Source organism: Neoarius graeffei, chromosome 25 (genome assembly GCF_027579695.1).
Source record: "Neoarius graeffei isolate fNeoGra1 chromosome 25, fNeoGra1.pri, whole genome shotgun sequence".
Lineage (NCBI taxonomy): Eukaryota > Metazoa > Chordata > Actinopteri > Siluriformes > Ariidae > Neoarius > Neoarius graeffei.
Genome location: NC_083593.1, coordinates 19,322,557 through 19,340,238, shown reverse-complemented (window position 1 = coordinate 19,340,238; position 17,682 = coordinate 19,322,557). Strand labels below are relative to the sequence as shown.

Here is a 17,682-nt window from a genome sequence, read left to right as displayed (position 1 = left end):
TGTCAGCCCTGTGATGACCTGGTGACTTGTCCAGGGTGTACCCTGCCTTTCACCCGTAGTCAGGTGGGATAGGCTCCAGCTTGCCTGCGACCCTGTAGGACAGGATAAAGTGGCTACAGATAATGGATGGATGGATGGATGGTGGCTCTAAATTGACCGTAGGTGTGAATGGTTGCTTGTCTCTGTGTCAGCCCTGTGATGACCTGGTGACTTGTCCAGGGTGTACCCTGCCTTTCACCCGTAGTCAGGTGGGATAGGCTCCAGCTTGCCTGCGACCCTGTAGGACAGGATAAAGCGGCTAGAGATAATGAGATCAGATGAGATCAGATAAAAGTTCTGTCAATGTGTTCTCAGTCATCAGAGCAGAGCAGAGTGAGGCCACGTCGCGTATCAGCTGACGTCAGATGGAAATTCATTTCCATGGACACGACTTAAAAATGACCTTCTCAACATGGCCGCGGATTGACTCCTTGAGCAAATTCCTTCCACGCTGTCAAAGGAAAAGGTTGAATCCTATCTCGCTCTTCCATAGCAGACACTGTAGAGGCTATTACTTCACGCGCTATGTAGTGAACTTGTAAAGGGAGGAGGTCAGTACTTGGGACCGAGCCCTAACGTGGTCGTCACTCCGAAATGCATTGTGGGTGGCTGGAGGAGGCGGGGCTTGCGTTTCCGAATGAGAGCTCCAAACAAGCCGTTAGGGACCGGAGGAGCTGCTGGGAATGAGACGTTACTGTTAGAAATACAACTACACGCTTAACGGCTTCTAATGCAGCAGTTCAGGTCTGTTTAGTTTGGGCTGTTAGTTTCAGCTCGCGTATGATTTGCTTTAAACTCGTTCGCTGCCTCGTTCGATAGCAAAAAGCTCAAAACTGGAAAGGCTCAGGTAAGAGGGCTGTTTATTATTTATTTTATGAGCGAGTTTTCGCTCAGGGGGTATTCGAGAACGAATTGCAGCTTTAATTTTGCACTGGGCTGAAGAAAAAGCCATGGTGGTGGTACTTTCCAGCTTGCTACGTGTTTCCTAGTTTTTACTGATGGACTCCTGGTGATTACACACACACACACACACACACACAGGGCCCAAAGCGGGATAAAGACATAGTTGGACATGATGTCTTGTGCATTTGTTAGCAAATGTTTTCCTCAATGTCGTAAATCTTCTCACACACTCGAGTTGACGGCGTTCTTTGGATAAACGCTTCATTAGAATCTGTAAAACAGACCAGGTGTTATTTTGGCTCTGTCCACACACAACTCCTACCACCTTCCTCAGGAGTCAGTATCGTTCTAGGATGTTTTCTATTAAACCAGTAGGGCACTACGTAGTCTTGTTGAGTGCGGTTTAGGACGGAGCCCGTGTAACCCTGGAAACAGTAGTTAATGCAGGTTAATTCGGTGTCTAGGGCGAAATCAGTGTGTGTGTGTGTGTGTGTGTACCTGTCTCACCTGCTCCCCATCTCAGTGTTTTTCCCTCTCTTTTAATATACCGTCTACATTTTTCATGACTGAACAACTTTAACCGAGCTCCAGATACACTCCTGTTTAAAGCTTTACTGAATGTTGCTTCCTGATCCTGATGCTGTTTGCCCAAAGGGAGGTGAACCTGCAGCCATCGTTGGGGCCTTGTGTAAACGACACGGGCAGCTCTTTGGCCTTTCCAGTAGTTCATCCCTTCTTAATCTCTCTAGCCGTAAACCGAAATCCTGTTTGTGAACTAAACCAAATCTCAATTCTTTCCAAATGTCAACACCAGAACCAAAAGTGGATTGTGTTGCTGCAGGGCTTTGATTTGGCGTAGGTTTTACACCGGATGTCCTTCCTGCTGCAACTCTATCCAGGCTTGGGACTGGCACTAAATATGCACTGGCTTGTCCAGCCGCAGTAGTTGGATATTTTACCTTACCTGCATGTCTTTGGACTGCCGGAGAAACCCATGCAGACATGCAAACTCTACACAGAAAGGCCCCCGTCGGCTGTGAGGTGACAGTGTCACCCAAGAATTCTTTATTTATCACGATTGATTACAGCACAGCGAAATTCTCTTCTTCACATATCCAGAGTCCGGGCACAGCATCAGATATGACCGTGCCCTTGGAGTAGAGGGTTAAGGGCCTTGCTCAAGGGCCCAACAGTGGCAGCTGAGCAGTGCTGGGGCTTGATCGTCTGATCATAGTGACTCCGAGCCTCATGGATGTCCCTTTTCGACTAACAGGGAACGGGTTCTGTTCTCTGCAGGTTTTGAACCATTCGCAGCATTTCGACAAAAATAAATTGGCTCGGAACCGGAAAAGTTGGTTCGGATAGTTTGAACTTTAGCGGGCACAATTCCGCCATATTGTTTACATTTACTGCACATGCTCCGCCTTTCCGATGCAGGTGCGTGACCGTTGCTGTGCAAGTGTTTAGAAATCCGTCATATTGATTTTCACTTTCGCTGTACTTTACCAAGGCGTTTGAGGGAATTTAAGTGGGGATTCGGGGGCGGCAGTCCCTGTATTATTAATAATAAATAAAGAAAAGCTTACCTTGTTCTATTATGTCGAAGTCATCAAAACTGGGGTTAGGGTTAGCGCCCTCTAAAGTGCAGTGGTCCCGTTGGTTCTCAGCTGTAACGGGGGGAGGTGCTTCCCTCCCCAAATGTGAACTGCGATGGCATTAGTTTGGAGAGGAAGCAGAGCACAGTAATGGAGAACGCAAAGGAAAAGGATACATATTCAGAAAAAAAAATGGACCAAAACCAAACCTGCAATAACAGAACAGAAGCTCGCAGGTAATCGGTGCGATCTGCCATCTTGCTGCAACCATTGACTCCCATTGTTCGTCGTGCAACACCCTCTGTTCATGACGCATCCCTGATGCCAACGGTTCCACTCAAAACTGGTGAAAACGTGAGACAGTTCACTAGCTGGCACCAAGGTTCAAAGAATCCTGAACAGAACCGGTTCAAGAACGAGAACCATTGAGCACCACTGCCCCCAGATGAGCTACGCAGCTGTAATGAGTTTAAGATGTCTGCTGAGAACTCAGTGAGAACTTTACATCCAGCACCTCATCACATTTAGCTACGCTGAGCAAACAGTAACCGTAAAAAATGTGAATATGGCCTACGCAAGCTCCACGTTTGCTGCGAGCCTTCCCTACATTCTACAGCCACTTGAGAGCTCTTTCCTTTGTTCGGCCCTCATCGTTTCTCAGCAAGTACGAATTCATTAAAGGTCATTTAATCTGGCCAGCGCATTATTGATGCACACTCGAGCTCTTTGCCTCATATCTAGTCCTGTGCTGCCGCGTGCATGCGATTTTATTTTGGGCTGAAATGCTGAAAACTCTGAGGGGATGAGGACATCCCATGACGCTCAGCTCAGAAGTGAGGGCTTCATGACAGCCTCACGAAATGATTGGTCATGTCAAGCTGCATTACGAAGCTCTATACCTTCCTTCTTAGCTGTCATGTCTTCATGGAGGTTTCAGGTAAACTTCCTGTCCGTTTCTCCTTTTTAAATCGGACTCTTTCCTTCACCTTGAATGCTCTTCTTGCTGATGAGAGCAAGGCACGTACCGGTTGGATCTTATGCTTCCTGTGATTGTCACCCTGGATCGTGGTGGTGAGTGTAACGTGCAGAAGGTAAGCTCGGGATCTGATCAACACCTGACAGTTTTCTGGTAAGTTCCATTCATCCAGATGTTCAAGCATGTGACATCTTGCAATGGTGCTGAGGCGTGTGCATTTCTTTTCTTTTTTTTTTCCTGATTCTTCTCAGTCATTGGTGGGTGTCTGGGAAGGCTTTTGGTGTGAGGAGAATATATATATAATTTATTTTTTTCTCCCGTTTTCTTATGAACTCCTTCCTTTAACATTGGTTTGAGGTGAATGCTGATCTAAAGCGGGTGTCGGTAAAGCAGCTCGAGCGTTTGTTAGCAGAATAAGGAGTGGTGTGGGTTGATGACCGCTAAGATGAACAGCGACGTGGGTGAAATGGTATCGGATTAGCTGTATTTAGTTTCTTAGGGGATTAAAGGAGCAGGCGACGTTCAAGGCCGGCGAGTGCGTCACTCGCCGAGTGCTAACCTCTAGCCATTACTTTGCGTAACTGCATCATTTTATAGCATAGCCCGAGGTCTTCCTCCATCCCCTTTCCCTTGTCTTTCTTCCTCCTCATTTATTTATTTATTTATTTATTTATTCATTCATTCATTCATTCCTTGTTTCCTAACTTGTCTTTCTCTCCATCCTATGCTGTCATGCAGAGACGCTCCAGCATGACAGACAGTATCATGAGCAAAGCGGCCACGATGGAGATCCCCATCAACAGCAACGGTGACAGCAGGACTCTGGGCGAGGATGATGGCCTCGAACAGGTGAGAGAAACTCCCGTTCTCTCTCCTATTCACCTCATCCTTTAAATTGCGACGTCTTTGATGATGCAACACATCTGCAAAGGGCATGTGACGGTTATCGGTTTGTGGTGTTTGAAAATGTGTGTTGAAGGTGAGAGCGAGGCCACGTGTCCTTGTACAAGTTCGCCTTAAAGCCCGAGAGAAAATCTCCAGCGAGCAGGTGGATCAAACATTTACTCACACCGTGTGTGTGTGAGTTTGCACAAGAGAGACTTTTTGGAATGCTAGTATCGGGCAAGTTTCTATCCACTGATATGAACCACAGTATGTCTGTAAACGCATCAAATAGATTTAGATATTTAGTATCGAATAGTAGGAGATATTGAAGTTGTCCTCCCCCACCCTCCTCGGCTTTAGTGAATAACTAGTCCCTTCTGCTGATAAGAGCGACAGGAGAAATGTTCCTTCGTAAACAAGGGCGAAGTGGCTGCATTGTCTAAAGTCACGCCTGACTGTGTAAGATCCGGGAGAGGAACCCTGGGTAAACAGCGCTGTGTTTGCTTAAAGAACAAGCATATTTACTCGAGTAGCCCGAGTTTCATGCTCAGCCTTATACGTCGTTTGCAGCCACGTGAACCAAAACTGCTTGCGTCACTGACCGTCGTCATGTTGGAGGATAAACAATATACACAGTGGTAAGAGTACAGACTGGAAGGTGAAGAGGAGTTACATTTAGAAGCTTGTAGTCATTTCTCAAATCTACTTTAAAAAGGATCACGTTTGACCGCTTCAAAGAGTGTTATAGAACATATTTAGGCCATCCTTAAAAAAAAATCCGTTTCCTGTCCACCGGGTGAGCAAAAAAAATTTTCAGGAGGGAGGGATTTTTTTTTTAATTATTTTTTATATATATATATACACATAGGCGGCACGGTGGTGTAGTGGTTAGCGCTGTCGCCTCACAGCAAGAAGGTCCGGGTTCGAGCCCCGGGGCCGGCGAGGGCCTTTCTGTGCGGAGTTTGCATGTTCTCCCCGTGTCCGCGTGGGTTTCCTCCGGGTGCTCCGGTTTCCCCCACAGTCCAAAGACATGCAGGTTAGGTTAACTGGTGACTCTAAATTGACCGTAGGTGTGAATGTGAGTGTGAATGGTTGTCTGTGTCTATGTGTCAGCCCTGTGATGACCTGGCGACTTGTCCAGGGTGTATCCCGCCTTTCGCCCGTAGTCAGCTGGGATAGGCTCCAGCTTGCCTGCGACCCTGTAGAACAGGATAAAGCGGCTTGAGATAATTATATATATATATGAGTGATTCCACGCTTATGGGTACTGAAATGGGGACATGAACTTATTTTTAAAAATTCACCTAAAACCATTTCTTTTTTTACCATCAGGTCACAAAACATGTAATCTTTAATGAATGATATGTTAAAAGATAACTTTAATTTTCTGAGATGTAATAAAAACATATTTATATGCCAAAGTCAGAACGTAACAGAAGTGTTGTGGACATATATATTCTCAATTTTAACAATGTAGAATTACTTTTTGAAACATAGGAAGGTGATGTTTTAGCAAATATAATTAATAAACATGTGTAGTAGAATAAACATACACATTCTTTCAATAAGATTAACATGGTATATAGCTAGATTGTAATTAATTTGTAACAGACGCGAGATGGACAATCGTAACAGAAGTAATGTAACAGACATCATTTTGGAACTCATAGGCTTGACTTTGGCATATAAATATGTTTTTATTACATCTCAGAAAATTAAAGTTATCTTTTAACATATCATTCATTAAAGATTACATGTTTTGTGACCTGATGGTAAAAAAAGAAATGGTTTTAGGTGAATAAGTTCATGTCCCCATTTCAGTACCGATAAGCATGGAATCACTCATATATATGGATGGATGGATGGCTAAGAAATCGCAATGCTGTTTGCTTTTTCTTTCAGTACTTTATTACAAAAGCAGACACATTTAATAAAATATGACCGATTAATCAACTGAAACTTGTACACAAAAAGACTTTCTGTAGTTCTAAATCGACCGTTAGGCCTAGTTTGGATGAAATTACACTATAGACCCCTTCGCATGTTTGTAAACAAACCGACCGTTGCCAGGATGCGCGCGCAGCCTGGACCCAGAAACAATGGCGCTGCCCATAGACCGGCATTATGAGCTGTCAGATTATGCCAAACAATTGTCGTTACAAGATCGAGAATGCTACATAAATAAGTTAACTCTAACAAGTGGACATCGCCTACCGGATCCGTATTTAATTAAAGAGTGGACGGACGATGTTAGTAAGTTCCCTGGTATACAATGGCCAGATATATACTCGTACCTTACTGACAAGACTTCAGTGTACACACACGAAAAACTTCATGCCTACAAGTCTTTAGACGCATATGATTGTTATGTGCGGGCATGTACAACTTGATTAACAATGGGACATTCATATTCATTTTGTTTTAATCAAATTATGCCAGTGATGTGACGGCAATGTGGCTTTAGCTACAACAGCAAATACCAACACTAAACAGCAATTTGCAGGAGGGAATGGCATGAAAGGAATGATAGTGTAAAGAGTGCAGCTAAGAGAAATCAGAGCTGCGTAAAAAGCGAGAGGCAGAGAGCAGAAATGAAAGTGAACGGGGCGGGAGCTAGGTTAGAGCAGTCAACGTAAGTTGGCATTTAGAGCGAGGGCACACAATTGTGTAACTATGACCCAGCTAATCAGACAAACGTTACCAAAGTATTTTGCTACATCAATAAACGAAGACTAGAAAGAATAAAAAAGAAAGATTTAATAAATAGCCTGATCTTACCTGTGATGAAGTGGGCGCTGCAAACCCACGCATTTTTGATAGTGCTTTCATCCCAGTCTACACGTTTGATGGCTTGTAGCCATAGACGTCGGCGATTATTATTATTATTTTTTTTTTTGGAATGGGTGAGATCCTGCTGGAATTCTGAACATTTTAACCCCATCACTGCTACGATTCTGACACCCGACAACACAACAACTAGGCATCGCTGAGTCTTTTTTTGGGTCCAGGCTGCGCGCGCAATTTCCGCTTACGTATGAATGACGTTTACTGCGAAGGGGTCTATTAAAATGATGACTGAATGATTTGTTTTTCTGAATCTTTACTATTTTGTTGTTCGCTAGAATACCATTTTGCGATTTCACACTTAAGCAAATGTTTGAAAACTCCGGATCTCCTTCCTTCATGGTGGCTGCCATTTTTTTGTGCCGCACAGCGCATGCGCAGAGCTGATTCGATTCTGTATTCTGCGCGGAATGCGTAAATGTCAAGTTCGAATTTAGATTTACGAACCCGAAAAAAATTTTGAAAAACCGGCGTTAAAAAAAAAATTTCAACCACACAAACGGCACTCACCCGGCCAGTGGACCGGAAACAGAACATTTTTTAATAATGGCCTTAGTGATGAGAGCACTCACCGGGCAACGAGGCAGCAGTATTTGAGGTGGTGGATTGACACGAGTCTTGTTCGACTGACTCTGTGATCATTTTAGGAAGATTCGTTCAATAATTGAGTTTCTTTCTGCGCTCTGTAAGCCTACCGCTTTAGTACCATCTTTGATTTTGTTGCGGCCCGTATTTGGCGTTGGAGCCCAGTTTGGATCTGTAAAATTGTAGAGATCGGCTGGTTTCCCTCACGGAAAGAAAAAGCTAAAGATCAGTAGAAATTATATACAGCTCTTTAAATGAAACAATTGTAGAAGCCTTTGATTGTCAGACCACAGCGAGTTTCTGCACGACCAGGCTATTAAACGATCCAATATTTCTTATATACTGTGATCTTTCATTAATAACTAGTTCGTAGCACTTACCGCTGATAAAATGTTCACTGCAGACTCATGTGGTGTTTGCTTTCTCATTGCTTAGATCAGCCCGGTTTATGTCGGACAGCCATTGACATCTATGCTCCGTGGACAACTCTCTTGTTTTTTCTCCTTGATTTATTTGTAATTACTGAAATTCTAAAGAACTTAAGGGTGTTTTCACACTTGGTCCCTTTCAGCCATCTAACCGAACTCGGATCGATGACTCAGCATTTTTTGCGCATATGTGAACACTCCAACCGTACCCAGACCCCTTTAAAGCGAACCGAACTGAGACCACCTCAGGAGGTGGTCTCAGTACAGTTCGCTAAAAATCAACGGTACGGTTCGCCTAATCTGCGCATTGTGAACAAAAAGCGCACCGGGTTCACTTCGCCTTTTTCACTGTAGTTTAACCTTCTTCGTTTGCCGTAGTTGGTCACGTGACTGTAGCAGGGAAACTCAACTTCCTTTTGGAACTTACCACAGCCGCTGGAATAAATTTATTTTCCTTAATCCGCACTATTTTGATCAAAGAATACAGCAGGGCAAGCATGGCAGCAGACATTTTGATTCAAGAGAAAATTACCCAGAATTCTGTGCACTGGGGGTCTGAGGGCTCTAGAGGACCTGGTGTGAACAGAAAGAGGACTGAGGCCCCATCAAAGCTTAACTGGACCAGAAAGAGAACCCAGTCCTCTTTGTAATAAATTCACAGTGTGAACACAAAAAGAACCGAGTTCTTTTTCTTTTGGTCCACTTAAAGAGGACTGAGTCTGGTTCCTTTAAAGGGGACCAGGTGTGAAAACACCCTTATGCCGCTTTTCCACTACAAACGCGGCTGAGTCGGGCTGAGCTGTGCCGTGCTGAGCGGGGCTGTTGGAGTTGCATTTCGACTACAACCGCGCTGAACCGTGCTGGCTGGAAGTGGAGTTAGCAAAAGTGGGTGGACGTCACGTGATGTCGTTAAGCAGCGCAAACAGTGACATCAGTGAGCTTTTAAGCGGTAGTCTCACGACCCGAATAGTAAACAATAAACATGGAGGACATGGAGTCGTTAGTGTTGCTGGTCTTGGTTCTGTGGCTTGTTGTCACCGACAACGCCAACAGATACTGGCAAGAGCGTATAGATGAGGCGAGGCGCATAAGGCTTCAGAAATTCTCGTAATTCGTAATTCTTCTCCTTCCGGGTTTGCGGTGTTTACAGATCCCAGCGCGCTCGCGGGGCGTGTGTGGGCATGTGAGGACACTCCTCCTCACCAATCAGTGCACAGGGGAGTGTCTGCTCACGCCCCCAACCTCACTCGGCTCGGTTTGGCTCGCTTCAGCCCCACTCCAAAACGGTGCGAGTTTTAGGGGCTAAGCAGGGCTGAAGCGAGCTGAGTCGTGCTGGTTTTTGGTAGTCGAAACGCGAGCCGTGTCGGGCTGAAGTGAGCTGAAGCGAGCTGAAAAAGGGTAGTGGAAAAGGGCCATTAGTCGCCTTTTCTTGAATAGAGTTGTGCTGTAATTGGATGCAGGCACCAAGAGTAGGCATAGCGAAGAAACAAAAGGAATTCTTGAGCTCAGCAACCTCTCGAGCATATCTTCTATAGTAAATTGGTGTATATCCTCCAACAGGGCACACTTCCGGTTCATACGTAATTAGCTATGACGTCACATGCAAACGAAGAATACTTCTCAGGACTCACCGTTAACTTTTGACACCTTAAATGGCCTCAAATTTTTGCCCTAAAATTTTGTGGTATTTTGGCGAGTTTAAGTACACGGTTCAAGGCAATACTGATATGTTTTCTAGGGTTATAATTGAGTTATTTAGACAAAAGTGCATGTTTAAAAAAAAAAAAAAAGATTTCTGCAGCAGAAGAACAAGACAAGCCCTGAAAACATGAAACATAAATCAGTATCTTTTATATGTAAGACTTTCCGTACCGTACTAGTACTGTATGTACAGTAATGTCTTTTTATAGCGTGTTTAGGACACAAAACACTTTGTTTTGCCTAACAATGACTAGCAATATCGCAACGATGAATTATAAAACTAAAAATGTTATAAAACCGGAGTCTGGACTGCAGTACTGTCTTATCATTCAGTTTTCCATTGCATTTAGGAGGAAATTAAACGACCTCTATAGTGTGATTGACTATTTGAGATAAAACCAGGTCTTTTCATTCATTGAATGTACTTACTACTAGCTTTTTTAACGTGTGTATGAGTGATTCCACGCTTATGGGTACTGAAATGGGGACATGAACTTATTTTTAAAAATTCACCTAAAACCATTTCTTTTTTTACCATCAGGTCACAAAACATGTAATCTTTAATGAATGATATGTTAAAAGATAACTTTAATTTTCTGAGATGTAATAAAAACATATTTATATGCCAAAGTCAAGCCTATGAGTTCCAAAATGATGTCTGTTACATTACTTCTGTTACGATTGTCCATCTCGCGTCTGTTACAAATTAATTACAATCTAGCTCTATACCATGTTAATCTTATTGAAAGAATGTGTATGTTTATTCTACTACACATGTTTATTAATTATATTTGCTAAAACATCACCTTCCTATGTTTCAAAAAGTAATTCTACATTGTTAAAATTGAGAATATATATGTCCACAACACTTCTGTTACGTTCTGACTTTGGCATATAAATGTTTTTATTACATCTCAGAAAATTAAAGTTATCTTTTAACATGTCATTCATTAAAGATTACATGTTTTGTGACCTGATGGTAAAAAAAGAAATGGTTTTAGGTGAATTTTTAAAAATAAGTTCATGTCCCCATTTCAGTACCCATAAGTGTGGAATCACTCATGTGTATATATAAAAAAAAAATATGTATATGTGGACGTCCTGAAGTCAACCCGGAAAAACGTAGAGGGCACCAGCGACCACTCGTAGTAATGAAAAGCACAAACGCGCACGCGTACCTGAAGCGAGCCAATCAGAATCACCGTTAGAAATGGGGAAGAAAAAAACCAAAATGCCGATCACAGAGGAGGCGAGGATGCTGGTTGATTTTTTTGATGCTGCGTCTTGATTTTTTGTAACTTTTGTGCTTAAAGAAGCCAACCAGGGCGGCACGGTGGTGTAGTGGTTAGCGCTGTCGCCTCACAGCAAGAAGGTCCGGGTTCGAGCCCCGGGGCCGGCGAGGGCCTTTCTGTGTGGAGTTTGCATGTTCTCCCCGTGTCTGCGTGGGTTTCCTCCGGGTGCTCCGGTTTCCCCCACAGTCCAAAGACATGCAGGTTAGGTTAACTGGTGACTCTAAATTGACCGTAGGTGTGAATGTGAGTGTGAATGGTTGTCTGTGTCTATGTGTCAGCCCTGTGATGACCTGGTGACTTGTCCAGGGTGTACCCCGCCTTTCGCCCGTAGTCAGCTGGGATAGGCTCCAGCTTGCCTGCGACCCTGTAGAACAGGATAAAGCAGCTAGAGATAATGAGATGAAAAGAAGCCAACCATAGGTGTGCCCGAATGGGGCTAACTTGCTAAAATATTTCTGCCCGAGTGTCTTGGTTGGGCAAATCGGGCATTCGGGCAATGCCTGGCGTTGAGGCTTGCTTCTGAATTTAATGTTTCGCTTAGTGCCAAAGTTCTCATGTTCCTTGAACTTTTTTTTTTTTTTTCTTCCCCTTTCTACACAGATGCTCTTCAGACCAGTTTATTGGTTTTAATCACTTATTCCTCCTTTAGCTCCAGTTTGGGCAGTTTTATGGTGACGGAGTTGTCCTGTGCATTTATATCTGCATGTTTTCACAGTTTGCAGTACGCAAATGACACGTAAGAAGTCAGTCAGCTTAATTGTTGAACAAACACTAATCATTAATCACCATGGGAGGCTTTGAGGAAATAAGTGTTGCATTGTTGGCTGTAAAGCCGCGTGCTAAAGATGCTTGGCTGGTTTAGACCCAGACAGATGGCGCCACTTCTGTGTCGTTTTGAAAGAACAGGGAAATTAAACCAGTGTGTCAATTATGGGCTCTCGGATTATTTGATCATTGAGGGAAAACATCTTTATCATATTTCCATGGATGCAAACGGCGCGCCTTTTGGCGGATGCCGCCTTTTTCACGGCTGTCTGGGGGACTTGTGTGAATCGTGCCGATCCGATGAGTTTGTTTTTTTTTTTTTTTTTTTTGGGGGGGGGGGGGGCGGCGGCGTTGGAGTGTCTGATTTTATAATTTCATCAAAGTAAATTCTGTGTTAAAATTACTAAATAAGCAAATGCCGTTACAGTCCATGAAACATAGGAAATATAAGTATGAGAAGAAAACAGTAAATCAGAAAGCTGCGCACGTAAAGCCAATTGGCTGCGCGCCATTATCTGCTGCACTTCCCTGCACGCACAAGGATTTCCATCAGTCCAACGTAAGTTACGTAATTGGCTTTACGTGCGCAGCTTTCTGATTTTACTGTTTTCTTCTCATACTTACACTTCCTATGTTTCATGGACTGTAATGGCATTTGCTTATTTAGTAATTTTAATACAGAATTTACTTTGATGGATCTGCACGGTTCACACAAGTCCCCCAGGAAGCCGTGAAAAAGGCGGCATCCGTCAAAAGGCGCGCCGTTTGCATCCATGATATTTCTTCCAGATCAGAACGAAGAAGTGAGACACTCGACATGTTTTCTGTGCATTACAGCACGATTGGTTGTGGAGATGTGACGCCAGGGTACTATTTATGTGCTGTTTCCACTCACGCACACACAAATACAGCTCAGTCATCTGTTGCATTAGGGATTGCAGATCACCCTAATACTCTAGAAGGTCTGAATTTTTTCTTCAGGTGTGAAAAAATAAATAAGAGTTGTATGGTGTGAGTAGTGCTGCCACCTCACAGCTCCTGGATCCCTGGTTTGATCCCTGGTTTGATCCTGAGCTCAGGTTACTGTGTAGAGTTTCATATGTTTGTTTCCTCCCACCAGTGCAAAGCATGTAGTGGATTGGTTACACTGAAGTGTCCCTAGGTGCGAGTGAGGTGGTGTGTGTGTGTGTGCACGCGCGCGCAAAGTGCCCCTGGGAAAGACCTCCAAAATCCACTGTGAAGCTGATCAGGATAAAGCTCTTACTGAAGATGAATATCGTAATATTATTAAAACGTTTATTAAAGCAGTATTAAGACAGCAGCATTTCTTTAGGTGTAAAAAGGGAAAACAAATCAGTTAACTGCTTAATTTCTGTTGTAGTGTGGAATTTCACTTTGATTGAAATCTGATGTGAAATAATTTCCATAGCCAGGGAAATATTATGGGTTGGGTTGATTGGGGTTGGGTGACATCAGTGTATTAAAATGATTTTTAATTCAGATTAAAATGGTTGACTTCCACAAGTTAGAACGTCCATGAGACAGGGCTCGACATTAACAGTAGCCCGATTGCCCGGGGCAACCATTCAATAGATTCGGACAACCAGACTCTCACAAATGCTTGCCCGATCGGGCAACTACCCAAATATGTCAACTTGTGTGAAAAATGTTTATTCATTCATATTATGATGAAATTCCATCACGATTTGCAATTGTTTGACTCGGAAAGACCATGTTATCATTACGGGATGTTCAACAACTAGCGGAATTCACATTTGCACATCGCGGGCTCGCAATGCAGTTTCCCATTGCTAATAATTATCGCATAGTGCATGTTCAGTGTTCTATTCAGACCCTCCAGGATTTTGCGATGTTGCGATTTGCAACTTCAAAGCAAATTCAACCAATCCCCGTGAATTCAGGGCGGTGTTGCAATTATATCCAATCACCACAACTTTCCCGCAAATTTGACCAATCGTTGGCGTCGTCTTGAGGTGACGTCGACAAACTACCTTCCGCCTTACTTCCGTGTATACGTTCAAGAGAAGCAGCATGTGCGTGCAAGTCAGTGTTTATATAGGCTTAAATTCTGTTACTGAAAGTGTGTGATGTTTACAGTGAAGGACTGTGTGCACTTTATTTTTTTTAACTTAATACAAGAAATTAATGGATGCCAACATTTTTGCCAAAATGGTATTTTATTTTCCATTGTTTAGGCAGCTTCAGCATCATACTGTGAGATTCTGTTCAAATTGTTTTTTTTCTTCTATGAAGCCTGAGCCATTTCTTTTATTAGTTTATAATTATTGTTTAATTTAGTCTTCAGGAGAGACTGCCTGCACACAGTACTAGTATTAATAGTTTTTTTTTTTTCTTACATGAAAGCTGAGGCATTTATATTATATTTTAAGGTAACTTCATGTTGTGCTGTGAGGTTCTCTGCACTTTAACTTTTGAACCAGCAGGAGCATTTGGATAAGTAAAGCCTATTTTTCTGCATTTTTGTAGTCCTGGTAATCTTTTATATTGGTAAAGTTGTTTATAGGACCATTTCTCAGTGTCTGTTTTTTTAAACAATAGTTTTTCAATAATAACTTAATATTTAACATATCACTCAATTTTAATCACAAAAAGAGAAAATCGCAACTTTCACTTCCTCCTGCAATGTAATCGTAACAAAAACCTAAAAAACACCAACTTTCATCGCAATTTTTTTGGAGACACCCCCCCCCGCAACATCAGACATTTTAGCCCGCGAAATCCTGGGGGGACTGGATATTGGAATGTCCTTCACCACATGACTAATTACCGCATTACTCGCACGGGGCGCTAGTGTCAATGCTTGTTGATACAGACAGCGTCTGAGAAGGTTGAATAATAAATAAAAAAATATGTAATATTTAGGCAACCATGTTCTGAGTTCGGGCAACCAGATTTCTACAAATGGTTGTCCGAATGGGCAACCATGTCTCAAAGTTAACGTAGAGCCCTGTGAGATTCTCCATTATCATCAGCAGGACGCTGTTCTGTTATTGTCTTTTGTCTCCCAGTTCCGCTGAAAATCCGTGTTGCTTTAGATTCCCAGATCAGTGCTGTGATCTTTGCTTATGTTTGCTATTCCAAATCAAACTGTACTGTTTATTCTTCTGCTTATAAATACTAGTCTGTAAAATGACCTTCTTTGCAGTTGCTGATATTGATCATATAAAATCCGTAGCACACAGCCCTGCATTTGTGGAATTTATGAATCAGTTCTAAATCTTTTCTCTCTCAGGATTCTGTTCATTGAAGCTGAGATTATTTAATCCTATTTCATGCCACTGTTTATTTTAAGTTTTTATTTATTTAATTTATTTTTATGGGCACATGTTTTTGTTTCTGCATTGTTCATTTTTCTTTTCTGTATGTCTTTTGTCATCCACTCATGTCTGCAGACTCCAAAGGTACAGTGGGGCCTGAATGAGAAGGTAGGGCGTCCCCCAGGCCAAAGGGTGAGGAGCACATTGGTGGAGGGGTCTGAGCCCACAGAGGCTGTGTGTGTGTGTGTGTGTGTGTGTGTGTGTGTGCGGCCTTGTATTGCTGTTTGGTCCTTACTTTCAACTGAAGTCACAGGATGCCTTTCAAAATTCTAAAGAGCTCCTTGTGAGCACGTTCCTTGAATCATTTAATTCTGGCGTTCACTCCAGCCAGCCCTTGACTTGCAAGTGACGTCAAAGCAAAATACAACCCCAATTCCAAAAAAGTTGGGACAAAGTACAAATTGTAAATAAAAACGGAATGCAATGATTTACAAATCTCAAAAACTGATTTTGTATTCACAATAGAACATAGACAACATATCAAATGTCAAAAGTGAGACATTTTGAAATTTCATGCCAAATATTGGCTCATTTGAAATTTCATGACAGCAACACATCTCAAAAAAGTTGGGACAGGGGCAATAAGAGGCTGGAAAAGTTAAAGGTACAAAAAAGGAACAGCTGGAGGACCAAATTGCAACTCATTAGGTCAATTGGCAATAGGTCATTAACATGACTGGGTATAAAAAGAGCATCTTGGAGTGGCAGCGGCTCTCAGAAGTAAAGATGGGAAGAGGATCACCAATCCCCCTAATTCTGCGCCGACAAATAGTGGAGCAATATCAGAAAGGAGTTCGACAGTGTAAAATTGCAAAGAGTTTGAACATCTCATCTACAGTGCATAATATCATCAAAAGATTCAGAGAATCTGGAAGAATCTCTGTGCGTAAGGGTCAAGGCCGGAAAACCATACTGGGTGCCCGTGATCTTCGAGCCCTTAGACGGCACTGCATCACATACAGGCATGCTTCTGTATTGGAAATCACAAAATGGGCTCAGGAATATTTCCAGAGAACATTATCTGTGAACACAATTCACCGTGCCATCCACCGTTGCCAGCTAAAACTCTATAGTTCAAAGAAGAAGCCGTATCTAAACATGATCCAGAAGTGCAGACGTCTTCTCTGGGCCAAGGCTCATTTAAAATGGACTGTGGCAAAGTGGAAAACTGTTCTGTGGTCAGACGAATCAAAATTTGAAGTTCTTTATGGAAATCAGGGACGCCGTGTCATTTGGACTAAAGAGGAGAAGGACGACCCAAGTTGTTATCAGCGCTCAGTTCAGAAGCCTGCGTCTCTGATGGTATGGGGTTGCATTAGTGCGTGTGGCATGGGCAGCTTACACATCTGGAAAGACACCATCAATGCTGAAAGGTATATCCAGGTTCTAGTGCAACATATGCTCCCATCCAGACGACGTCTCTTTCAGGGAAGACCTTGCATTTTCCAACATGACAATGCCAAACCACATACTGCATCAATTACAGCACCATGGCTGCGTAGAAGAAGGGTCCGGGTACTGAACTGGCCAGCCTGCAGTCCAGATCTTTCACCCACAGAAAACATTTGGCGCATCATAAAACGGAAGATACGACAAAAAAGACCTAAGACAGTTGAGCAACTAGAATCCTACATTAGACAAGAATGGGTTAACATTCCTATCCCTAAACTTGAGCAACTTGTCTCCTCAGTCCCCAGACGTTTACAGACTGTTGTAAAGAGAAAAGGGGATGTCTCACAGTGGGAAACATGGCCTTGTCCCAACTTTTTTGAGATGTGTTGTCATGAAATTTAAAATGGCCTAATTTTTCTCTTTAAATGATACATTTTCTCAGTTTAAACATTTGATATGTCATCTATGTTCTATTCTGAATAAAATATGGAATTTTGAAACTTCCACATCATTGCGTTCTGTTTTTATTTACAATTTGTACTTTGTCCCAACTTTTTTGGAATCGGGGTTGTAGAAACCCAGATGTTGGCCATGTTGGTGGATATACAAATGTGGGGTCAAGCGACGTTCTATACAAAACATAGTCACACGTGCACAACTCCTTTGTTTTTCTACTGCTTTAAGCGTTCTTTATGCCTCCGCCATCGTAAGGTGCAGGAGGCGTTATGTTTTCGGGTTGTCTGTGCGTGCGTCCGTCCCGAAACCTTGTGAACGCGATATCTCAAAGGCTAATGAAAGGAATTTCACCAAACTTTCACCATTTGTGTGCTTTGGGACAAACATGAACTGATTAGATTTTGAGATCAAAAGGTCTAAGGTCAAGGTCACTGTGAGGTCAAATGTCTGTCCGAAAACCTT

The 17,682-nt window shown here is 42.8% G+C and overlaps 1 protein-coding gene across 3 annotated transcripts in view; it reads left to right on the top strand.

Annotated features, from left to right (window-relative positions):
- Positions 1-681: 681 nt before the first annotated feature.
- arfip2b (ADP-ribosylation factor interacting protein 2b) overlaps positions 682-17,682 on the top strand; it is an 82,247-nt gene continuing 65,246 nt past the window's right edge. The window contains exons 1-3 of one of the 3 annotated variants that reach the window (XM_060909325.1): positions 682-886; positions 4,252-4,362; positions 15,448-15,480. In XM_060909325.1, coding sequence (XP_060765308.1) covers positions 4,264-4,362; positions 15,448-15,480 — 132 coding nt within the window. In that variant the 5' untranslated portion in view covers positions 682-886; positions 4,252-4,263. Of the gene's footprint in view, positions 887-4,251; positions 4,363-15,447; positions 15,505-17,682 lie in introns of all 3 variants that reach the window. The other 2 variants (XM_060909324.1, XM_060909326.1) reach the window with 2 other exon arrangements.